The 11566-nt window shown below is 51.6% G+C and overlaps 1 protein-coding gene across 1 annotated transcript; it reads left to right on the top strand.

The window, feature by feature from the left end:
• Positions 1-49: 49 nt before the first annotated feature.
• Positions 50-10464, top strand: CCKBR (cholecystokinin B receptor). Its single transcript, XM_045290544.1, has 5 exons — positions 50-200; positions 8452-8703; positions 8850-9099; positions 9383-9540; positions 9764-10464. The coding sequence occupies exons 1-5, from the start codon at positions 50-52 to the stop codon at positions 10300-10302; spliced, it is 1350 nt and encodes a 449-aa protein (XP_045146479.1). The 3' UTR covers positions 10303-10464.
• Positions 10465-11566: the final 1102 nt, after the last annotated feature.

The raw sequence follows: 11566 nt of genomic DNA, 5'->3' as shown, positions 1-11566 counted from the left end.
GGGAGCCCGCCGGCCGAGCAGAGGGAGGCAGCGGAGCCCCGGCGGGGCCATGGAGCCGCTGAGGCTGAACCGGAGCGCGCCGGGACCCGGACCCGGGCCGGGGTCTGCGCTGTGCCGCCCCGGGGGGCTCCCGCTCAACAGCACCGGCGCCGGCAACGTCAGCTGCGAGAGCCCTCGCGGGCGCGGAGCCGGAACACAAGGTGGGTGCCTCCCTGAGCCTCCTCCGCCCGCTCCTTCCCACAGCGCCCACAGCAGTCCTACAGGCTCCCCGCGCCTCCGCATCGGCTCCCCAAACGCCCACAGCAGCCCCGAGACACGGGCGACCCCTCTCACATCTTCACCCCCTCTTCTCAGCAGCCCCTCCCTCAACACTCCCACCCCCACCTGGATTCCGGAGACTTGTGGGGCTAGGATCTCCTTGTCACCCCTTCCAGGTCTCCCTCTTCCTTTCGTGGCCAGTTCACAGTGCCCCGCTGGGGGCGGGGGGGGGGGGGGGGGGGGGGGGTGTGTGTCAGGGGAAAGGCAGACAAGGTTGGGGACCCAGAGGGGTCCTGTTGGAGAGGAAGCATTCTGGAAGGCCCGACAGAAAGTTAGAACTGTGACCCCCTTCGTCCTCCACACGAAGTGTCAGCCTTCCCAAAGGAGACCCTCACGCTTCAACCCCTGGGACTGCTCCCAACGTCACACCTCCCCACCCTCTGCCTCCCGAATGGGAATTCTTCTCAATCTGTATTCTCTGCCCCAAAAGGAGGTCTCCAAACCCCCTTCCATCCTTCCTTTCCTTCAGTCTCCCTCACTACTGAGAGCCAGACTGTCTGCCCCCCTTCTCCCCGCCTCCCTTAATTCTCCCACCACGTTCCCCCTCCTACCCTCTTCCCATTCCAACCACCCAGGCCTCAAGAGAGGATTCTTACTCCTCGTAGTTTCTTGAGGTTTCTGCTCAAGATACATCTTTCACCCTCCTGCACGTCACTTTTCTCTAAAAGGTTCCTTGGACACCAGATCTCCCCATTCTGCGGACACATGCGTGTCTCCAGGGTCCTGTGTAAAGGAATGGCAAGCCAATGGATTTGTCTCCAAGGCATATGTCTCAAGTGGCACCCAAAAGAAAGAAGGAATTCCTTCAGACTGACGGGGCCCCGGGTGGGGCCTGGGGAAGAGGGGATCTGGCGCTGGTTGCTGCCGGCTGGACTTGGCATTCAGGAGACAGACAAGTAAGGAGGGTTGGGGAATGTCCTGGAGAGCGAGGTCAGGAGAAACGGTCATTCAAGTAGTGATGCCTTCCACAGCCCACCCAATGCTTGCTTTCGCAGTTTGGTTGTTATACACACTTCCTTAGATTCTTTCAGTCAACAAGTGTTTATTGAACCAGAGACTGTGCTGGGCACTGGGGCATAGTTAAACACTATGGACTCAGTCCCTGCATCAGGGAGCTCACAGGTTAGTGGTCAGGGCAGACAGATGACCAGGTAGGGGCACACCCAAGTGAGAGTGCCTTAGAGGGCAGTGGAACCTCAAAAGACACCGCACCCCAACCCCCGAGGGACTCAAGGTTGTCTTCCTGAAGAAGTGATGTCTGAAGGGAAATCAGACAGATGAGGGAGAGCCAACCAAGTCAAGGGGAAGAAGAAGCAAGAAGTATCCCAGGCAGAGGTACGGATGTGTAAAGGCCCAAAGTGTAAGCCCGGGGCACTTTCTATTCAATGAAACATAGCTTCTGGGTGGCTGAAACATGTACCATTAGAAGGGAATAATGCTCGCTCAGGCTGAAGACCAGACTGGAACTCTATTTACAAAAAGTCAACTAGGAGTATGTATTTTATCCTGAAGGCAGTGGGCACTCCTGAAGGTTTTACACCAGGATTAGTTGTACAGTGTGGAGAAGCGGCTGGAGGACGTGAGCTCGAGGGCAGAGGAGCGTTTTAGGAGGCTGTTCTGGTGATCCGGTGGAAGATGGCACTGAGAGTGGGGATGGAGAGAAGTGGACGGCTGTGGGGGCCACTTCTGGAAGCAGAATTACTTGGTGATTGACTGGAAGGGAAGAAGGAGGGAGAGGTTATTGTCAGGGTTTCTGGCTTGGGCACTTGGCTGGGTGTTCGTGCTATAGTAAATGAGAAGGATAGCGAGGGAGCAGAACATTTTAAAAGTTGGGATAAGGAGATTATAAATTCAGCTTGGAATCCACTGAGATTGGAGGCTAGTGGGACATGCAGGAGGAGTGGCTGTTTAATTCAATGGTCTGGCACTAGGTCTAAGATAGAAATACCCACTTGAAAGGCCTTTGCCTAAAGGAGGTCACAGAAGCCGTGGGAATATATAAAACCATCCACGTCTATATCGAGTGAAAAGAGGCCCTAAGACGGGACCCTGGAGGCACTCAATATCTAAGAGTCCATGGAAGACACACAGACCAAACTATCAGAGAGACAAAAGCTATGTGCTTTCAGAATCCGAAGGAAAAGAGAGTTTCAAGCAGGATGTGGTCCAAAGCCAAACGCTTTCCCTTCATCCCGGTCATATAGGATGGAGTAGAACAGCCCCATCGAGTTTCCAAGACCACACCTTTACAAAGCAAATTGCTGCATCTTCTGGTCTGCTCTAACCACTGGTTTTCAATGAACAACCAAGGGCTTGAGCACTATGCCAGCAGGGTTCCTTCCGAGTAGTATACTCACTGCTACTGCCTTCGAATGGATTCTGATTCATATAGATCCTGTACGATTTCTGAGACTGTAATTCTTTTGGGCAGCAGACAGCTTCAGCTTTAGCTGCCGAAGGGTTTGAACTGCTGACCTTGCAGTTATCAGCCCAATGCCTGCCCACATGATGTCAAACATTGTGCTATCGCTGGATAAGGAGAGAACAATGTCCTTCAGATTCAATAACAAGGCAGTTCTTAGCAGGAATTGTGGGTACTACGGCCTGACTGCACTAGATTAAAGATTGGACTGAGGGGGTAAGGTGGTGAGAAGTGAGGTACTTGGTACGGAGAGAGACAAACAAAGATGGTGTTGGAAAATTGTGTGCATGTGTGTATATTCTGTCTTTGGGATTTTTTTTTTTTTTTGGTAGTAGATACAAATGCATTTTTTAAATGTTGAGAAATGAAGCAGGAGAGAAGAGGAAGGTTAAAGGTGAGAAGAGAGGGGATAGTCAATTGACCAGGAGTTCTTGAGAAAGCAGGATATGAAGCCATTCAGAGCACAGCTACAGGAAAAGGCCTGGTGCGTCTACAAGTTGTTGCTCACGTTTAGGTGTTACCAAGCAGCCAGAAGGTGCTCAGAGAGATTCTGTTGTCTCCATTTACTCAGATAGTACCCTGCATGGGTGTATGTTACCCAGGCTCATTCCAATGTTAACAACAGAAATTATCTTGACGTAATGCGCAGATAATTGAGTCTTACCCATGCTCACTTCAGTATCAGCCACAGTCATTCCTTCAAATGTCACCTATCTATGGAACGCCACACATTTGCATTTTATTAGTAACCACATAAAGTCAGATGCTACCCCTGCGCACTTGGGTAACCCTCTTCCAAGCATCATTATCCATAAAATCAGAGCTATTACTTTCACACACTCAAGATATTACCCAGAGAGACTAAAATGATTACCTGAGCTTTTTCAGGTGTTCAATTAATTTCACTGAACCAGATGTTACTCACACTCACTTAAATATTGCCCATATATACTTCTCACTTAGCTATTACCACATCGATTGGATATTCCGGCTAATCTCCACAAATCCCTGATGTAACACCACATTGCTGCAAGCAGGTTCCTACAAAATGAGATGCTATCTACAGACTCTTGGATATCTCCTTTGCTCGTTCAATGTTATAACACTCAGATAGTACCTATAGACACAGAGGTGTCACTCTTTTCTGAATACTTCCCACAGAACACGTGTTACTCTCACTCACCTAGATATTCATTCAAGACAAGGTTATTACCCAATAGTCACTCCGATATTACTTACACACTCTTAAGTATTTCTGAACTCCTCAGTTATCACCCAGTGCCACGGGACGCCTCTCCATTCAACCAGCCATTCCTCAGAGTCACTTCTGCTCACCTCAAAGACATTGGTATTACTTTGATGTGGGCACAGGTGACCAGTGCCAACTCACCAATGGAAGGCAGAATTTCAGGCATCAATGGCTTCAATGTTCTGCAGAACACTGTCGTATAAAAGCTGGCATCTTTTCCCCATCATATTGTCTGAATTTTTGCTCAGACTTTCTCTGCCACAATCTAGACCTGTATTTTTGCTACTGCCCCCCTCCCTGGAGGGGCTGGAATGATCCAAAACTCAAATTCACTGTCATCAAGTCAATTCCAGGGTCCACAGGGACCCTATAGGATAGGGCAGAACTGCCGCTGTTGGTTTCTGAGGCTGTAACTCTTTATGGAAGTAGAAAGCTTCATCTTTCTCCCTCAGAGTGGCTGGTGGTTTCAAACTGCTGACTTTGCGGTTAGCAGCCCAATGTGTAACCCACTGTATCCCCAGGGTGCCGTGGATCACTGCGGTTGGGCAGCAGGGGCTGCCAAAGCAGATGCGTCCACTTTCTCCTGGATTCTGGGCTACAGTCAACAAGGTTCTAATAGCCGGGGGGTGCTAAATGATTTCTTTTTAAAGGGGATGGTACATCAAATAAGTTTGGAAACCAATGATGTAGGCACAACAAATAAGAGCCCTCAAGACCCCAGAAGTAAAACTGAACTCTCAGAGTCTGCGGAGCCCCCTGGCCTGATTTTGTGCTCTCCTCTCATGCCCACGAGGTTGATGCCCACAGGTCGATGGTCAGAGCACTGATGCTGCATTCCAGAAGGTGTCCTGCCCCATCCTCCCACCCCCGCCTTAGATTCCTACTCACTTCAGCCACTGTAGCCACATATGTGCACACAGAGACAGCCATTCATACTGGAGTTTTAAGGACTCTTTTTCACATCACCTAATTGGTACTGTCAGGTAAGTGTGGAACTCCTAACCACAAGGTTGGTGGTTCAAGCCCACCAGCTGCCCCACGGGTGATTTACAAAGCCACAGAAACCCTAGGTAGGGTTACCATGAGTCAGAATGGATTTGAGAGCAGCTGGTTTGGACTTTGGCATTTTTTTAACAGCAGAGTTAGAGAGAGAGCACGCTGTCTGGGAACAAGGTAATATCTAGGAGTGCCCAGTTAAAATGGCAAAGCACTGTCCAATTGCTTATTTTTATGGGGATTGTGTTCTCTAGTTTTCAGAAGTCCTTGGGCAGATTAGGGACTTCACAGGGATGGAGCCTAGCTTCACCTTCCTGCTCCACCACAATTAGCCAAGCTGAGAGAGAGAGACCCACAGTCAGATGAATGAACGAAAACTGCACTCTGCCCACTTCTGCAGTTTCTGCATAAAAAATCCGTTCAAGAGAGACATCCAGAACAGGTTGTGAGAGCGATGATGGAACTAGACCAGGGAGTGGGAGAGAGCCGCAGAGTGTGAAGGGAGGAAGAAACACAGAGCCCAAGGTAGACGACGACGAGCCTCGTTCTTTCAGGTCTAAGGGCTGCTCTGATGGAGATCTTCCAAAAGTTCTTTATTTCCCACACACACCCACACACACCCACATGCCTCAATTTTGGGACATGTAGGTCTTTCCTACCGAGAAGGAAGGGCCCAGCGTCCAAATGAGACACAGATATTTACATATATGAATAAAAGTAAAGCATCAGAAGGCACAGCTTATGATTGCTCCCTGCACCGGTCCCTGCCAAAGACCTTCCAACAGAGGCAGGCAGACAGCAGAAGGCATGTTGTCAGTGTGCAGGCACAGAGGTGAGCGCTGGTGTGCAGGGAAAAGGCAGGTGAGCGCTGGTGTGCAGGGAAAAGGCAGGAGAGAAACACATGCATTCCAGATCCATTCACAAGCACTTACAGAGCGGCTTTGTGTGTGTGTGCTGGGCATTGTGCAGAGTGCTAAAGAGAACGAGACAGACACTGTCTCTGTCCCCAAGAAGCTCATAGTCGACAAGGGAGGTAGGGACTTAAATATTACAATCCAGTGAGTAATTCTATGATAGAATTGGGGTGGGATGGACCCTGGAGATTGAGATTTGATTTAGAGAAGGAGGTAGCATGATGCATGACAGAGGGATCAAAGAGCAGTAGGGGGAGAAACAGCTTAAGGATCTAGAGCAGCAGTTCTCAACCTGTGGGTCTCGACCCCTTTGGGGGTTGAACGACCCTTTCACAGGGATCGCCTGATTCATACTAGTAGCAAAATTACAGTTATGAAGTAGCAATGAAAATAATGTATGGTTGGGGGGTCACCACCACATGAAGAACTGTATTAAAGGGGCGAGGCATTAGGAAGGTTGAGAACCACTGATCTAGAGACTCAGAACCTGATTCCACCTCTTACTTGCTATGTGACCTTGGGAAAATTATTTCACTACTGGTCTCAGCTTAAGGATCTCCTCTACATAGTACTGTTGATGTCTACAACAGCTTCTGTGTATGCTAACTATTGTTATGTGGGGAAACAGTTCAATGCGAGGGTGAAAGTGAGCCCATCAATGCACAGGGCTGTGGGAAAGAGAGCCACCACTCTGGGCCTTCCTTCTCCTAACCTGGGAGGCTCTGCCACTCGCTGTCTCTACCTTGAAGTGCTATTCTCCCTTTTCTTCGAGCCAGGGGTGCAGGTGGCTTATTCCAGTTTAATGCAATTCAACTTTGCCTAGATGCCTACTGGCCTAGGAGTCAGCTTTGCTGTGATATGGAGACCCCCAAACAAACCCACCTTCCAATAGAAATTAACTCAGCAGAATGGGGTCCACTGTCCCACCCTCTCCCTCTGGCCCAGCAACATCAGATGACCCTCCTCTGAGCTCTCACAGCACCCTGTACATCCCTCAGTCTCGCCCCTTATCATGCTATGTGGGTGACAACTGCCTGTTCGTGTATCGGGACTGGCAGGCAAGCTGCCCTTATTCATGTCACTGAGGTAGCCCCTGACAATGTCTGCTGAGGGAGGATGAGACAGTTAATGCTGGGAGATCAGCCAGATACAAAGCAGAAAGTGAAAGGGTCTCTGGTAGACACGTGAAGAACGTGCACGGATCAGAGAAAGGGCACGTTGGTCCCAAGGGCAGTGCCCATAAAAGCCTTACAAGAGAGGTGGCAATCCGTCTGAGTCTTAAAGGGAAGGGAATGAGCAGGAGTTCGCCAGATACAAGAGGTAAGTGTGCGATAAAGAGAGGGGCCTGGAGAAGGAGCATTCCACTCCAGGCTAAGAAACCAGCGTGAGGAGGAAGGCAGGCATGCTTGCATCTGATGCCTTGAAAAACCTGAGTCATCCAATGACTTACGTGAGTGCACAGCAAGGGGGAAGGGAGAGGGATAGGGCAGTGCTTGGAGGACTTTGCGGATGGCCTAAAAATAGGTGAAGGGTTTTTTGTTGTGTCTTATAAAGAAAATAAGGACATGATCTGACCTGAGTTTCAAAAGGGTCGTGAGCTGTCAGCAGTGTGACATGCTACCGGGAGGTCAAATAGAATAGACTGAGAAGGGGCCTGTGGGAGTTAAAGCTTAGTGACCTTGGGGGGAAAGGGTCCACACCGTGAGAGAGGGGAATGGTATCATATTCTAAGGGATTGAAGAGTGAATGGGAAGAGACAAATTGTCTCTCCCAAAAGTTTGGCTGCAAAGTGAAGGAAGAATTTGGAGCGACCATGAAAAGAATCTGTATATTCTCAGATCACTCCTTTTTGAAAAGAAAGATAGCTTTATTGGTATAGATGTCTAATATCATACAGTTTAATCATTCAATCGTATTATGAAGATGTGTGCAATAATCACCACAATAAATTGAAAGCCATTTTATTTTATTCTCCTACTCATTGTTTGTTCCCCACTTCCCCCTGCTTCCCTGCCAGGCCCCTGGGCAAGTATCAATCCAGTTACTTTCTCTCTAGCTCTACCTATGCTGGATTTCATATACAACAAATCATGTAAAACACAAACAGGAAGCAAAAAAGACTAAACAAAACAGAGGAAAACCTCAATTTTTTTAAAAAAGCAGAACTTATTTAAAAAATGAAACTTTAAAATAGGTCAAAGCACAGATCAAATGATAAGGTATTACATTTTAACCTAACTACATCTACCATAATCAACTTCACAACACGCTCTGCCTCGAGGAACCGGCAAATGGATGTTGGGCTCCCACTGTCATCCCTAGCCTTCTGGAAACTGGGTGAAGAAGCAGACTTTTAACAGAAGGTAGTGCTAGGCCAGCTTAACTGATGATACCTCAAGGGTCAAAGAGTGGGACCTGGGGAGATGGGGGGGAGGCGGTCTTGGCCTGCAGTGAATCTGGCTGGGTAGTTCGGGTTGGGGGCTAGCGGAACTGAAGAGGTTTGGCTCGGTGAGGGCCAAACCCTTTATTGCCACCTCTCCTTTCCCCCCCAGAAGTGGAGCTAGCTATTAGGATCACCCTCTACGCTGTCATCTTCCTGATGAGCGTTGGAGGGAATGTGCTCATCATCGTGGTCCTGGGGCTGAGCCGACGCCTGCGAACGGTCACCAACGCCTTCCTGCTCTCTCTGGCCGTCAGCGACCTCCTGCTAGCCGTGGCTTGCATGCCCTTCACTCTACTGCCCAATCTCATGGGCACATTCATCTTTGGCACCGTCGTCTGCAAGGCAGTTTCCTACCTCATGGGTGGGTGAGACACCCACCCCTCACCACTCCCCTTCTGCAGCCTTTGCCAGATGTGGGGATCTCCCCTGGTGGGGGTTACGGGAAGTCCCACTGGTGAGTGCATCGTGCAAACTTCCACGGGAATCCCTTTCTCTTTCCTTGCTCAGGGGTGTCTGTGAGTGTGTCCACCCTAAGCCTCGTGGCCATCGCCCTGGAGCGGTACAGTGCCATCTGCCGGCCACTGCAGGCGCGCGTGTGGCAGACGCGCTCCCATGCGGCTCGCGTGATCGTAGCCACGTGGGTGCTGTCAGGCCTGCTCATGGTGCCCTACCCCGTGTACACCACCGTGCAGCCTGCAGGGGTCCGTGTGCTGCAGTGCGTGCATCGCTGGCCCAACGCACGTATCCGCCAGACCTGGTGAGGATGCCCAAGGCTTAAATCTCCCCGGAAACCCCGTCTCTGTCTCCATGTGAGGCTTCTGATCCATCATTCCCCAGGGCCCTCCTCCAGCCGCTCCACACAGTGATTACACAAGTCAGTCCCCATGTAGCACCCACCACCCAGGATTCCCATTTGGAAATCCTACCTCTGGAGTCTGGCCACCAGCCCCAGGAACCCCAGTCCTAGGCTCGTCCCAGTCTCTGTGGTTGGGCAACTGGACACAGACCCGCACGGTCTGGTCTGTCTGTTCTGGGTCCAGGTCCGTGCTGCTGCTCCTGCTGCTGTTCTTTGTGCCGGGGGTGGTCATGGCCGTGGCATACGGACTGATCTCGCGGGAGCTCTACCTGGGGCTTCGCTTCGACGGGGACCACGAAGAGAGCCAAAGCCGGGGCCGAAGCCAAGAAGGGAAGAGAGCAGGTGGGAAGGTTGAAAACACAAACCAACAACGGGTGGAGCCATATTGATGATAGATGGCGCTGCGGAGCCGGGAGATTTGGGGCCCAGCACCGAGGAGGAGGGAGGAAAGAGGGAGCAGGTGGGATTGGGAATGAAGCTGAGTTGTAGGTAGGCGCAGCGGGGCGCTGGGTTGGAGGTTAGGAGGAGCCTGCCCTCTGCTCTGATGGCCACCCTCTGTGCCCAGATGGGAGCCACCGGAACGGACACTGCCGACTGGAGGCTGGGCTGGCTGGAGAGGATGGCGATGGCTGCTACGTGCAGCTTCCTCGCTCCCGGCCGACGCTGGAGCTGTCGGCGCTGACGGCGCCCCACGCGGGGCCTGGATCCGGCTCCCAGCCGATGCACGCCAAGCTCCTGGCCAAGAAGCGCGTGGTGCGGATGCTGCTGGTGATCGTGGTGCTCTTTTTCCTGTGTTGGCTGCCAGTGTACAGTGCCAACACCTGGCGCGCTTTCGACGCCCTTGGGGCGCACCGCGCGCTCTCGGGCGCCCCGATCTCCTTCATCCACTTGCTGAGCTACGCCTCGGCCTGTGTCAACCCCCTGGTCTACTGCTTCATGCACCGGCGCTTCCGCCAGGCCTGCCTGGAAGCATGCTCCCGCTGCTGGCCCCGCCCTCCGCGAGCTCGCCCCCGGCCTCTCCCAGACGAGGACCCTCCCACCCCCTCCATCGCCTCCCTCTCCAGGCTGAGCTACACCACCATCAGCACCCTGGGGCCGGGTTGAGGACCCTAGGGAGTGGGAACAGAGGCAGGTCGGAGACCCATCCCCAAAGACCCATCCAGACCCACAGGAAACACAGACCCAAACTAACATGAGCAAGTGACACCTGACAGCATGGACTCATCCTAAAGCACAGGAAAAGGTCACTTCCCTGACAGACACCCCCCACCCACCCCAGCCCCCCCCCCCCACAGGAATTGAGACACATTTTTTGAGATGGGATTGAGCCAGGCACATAAAAACACGGCACCAACCTTGAACGTAGAAGCCCAACAGTGGCTGTCCCTACACAGTAGGAACTCGGATAGGCTGACCTGCCTTTCCCACTCATATGCAGTAATGGCAATGATTCCTTTAGGGGACATGAACCCTGGCAAGGAACTGACTGCTGGGATGACCCGGGGCTTCCCTCAGTTTGATCTCACCGTGTCTCCCCCCCACCCCCCACCCCCCAGCACTGAACATGCCTTTAAGCCTCAACTCAGCCCTCCCTGACCAACAGACTGTTTTGCACTGAAAAATCCTTTCCTCCCTTTCTATATAAGGACTGCGCTCCTGCCCCCTCCTCCTTCTCCTAGCCTCCTCAAGAAATAAACAAGCTGCCTTCCTCCTGAGCTGCCTTTATGGTCTTTGTTTTGGAAGGGGGGTGTGGGTTGTGAGGTTCTCCCTGTCACACCCTTCTGTGATCTGCCCACAGGTGGGCACAACCACCCACCCCAAAGCCCCAAGTCTGCGGGTAGATGGGGCTGTGTAGGTGTATTCTCCTCTGAAGGCCATCCTGGATCCACCTACGTTGCCAGTGTCTTAGTAACAGAGTAGGGATGAGGCAGGGGGCGGGGCTGGGTATCTATGCTACAGCGAGACTCCCGAGCACCTGAAGTGGTTCCATTGCGAATCAGTACCCTGGTGGATGATTATGAAGCTGTTGAAGAGAGAGGAAGAAGCACGCTGGTAAGACTCACAGCAGATCATGTGGCAAGCGTATCCCAGCTAATTAAAGAAAGGACCTTTTTTTAAAAAAAATGTACGACAACATTTGCCAATTCAATATTGTTCACATGTTCACAGTGAGAACAATCGCATCCAGCATGTTGGGCAACTATTATCGATTTCCATTGCCACACGTTCCGCCACCATCACTGAAACCTCAAGGTTGCCTAAACAATGCTTTCCCTTTACACCTGCGCCCAGTAACAGCTGTTAAGCCCTGGTCTCGATATCTTTCTGTTGTAGGTCTTTCACAGGATGAGATCATACATAAGAAGCA

Source organism: Echinops telfairi, unplaced genomic scaffold (genome assembly GCF_000313985.2).
Source record: "Echinops telfairi isolate 266 unplaced genomic scaffold, ASM31398v2 ScPeMD7_41;HRSCAF=154, whole genome shotgun sequence".
Lineage (NCBI taxonomy): Eukaryota > Metazoa > Chordata > Mammalia > Afrosoricida > Tenrecidae > Echinops > Echinops telfairi.
The sequence above is the reverse complement of the archived record's forward strand: the minus strand, read 5'-3'. Positions and strand labels throughout refer to the sequence as shown.

Excerpts from the sequence above, each read along its gene's own strand:
- CCKBR (XM_045290544.1), top strand. The coding sequence starts at position 50 with ATGGAGCCGCTGAGGCTGAACCGGAGCGCGCCGGGACCCGGACCCGGG. Across the intron at positions 201-8,451 it reads GCGCGGAGCCGGAACACAAG|AAGTGGAGCTAGCTATTAGG; the intron begins GTGGGTGCCTCC and ends TTTCCCCCCCAG. Across the intron at positions 9,541-9,763 it reads CCAAGAAGGGAAGAGAGCAG|ATGGGAGCCACCGGAACGGA; the intron begins GTGGGAAGGTTG and ends CTCTGTGCCCAG.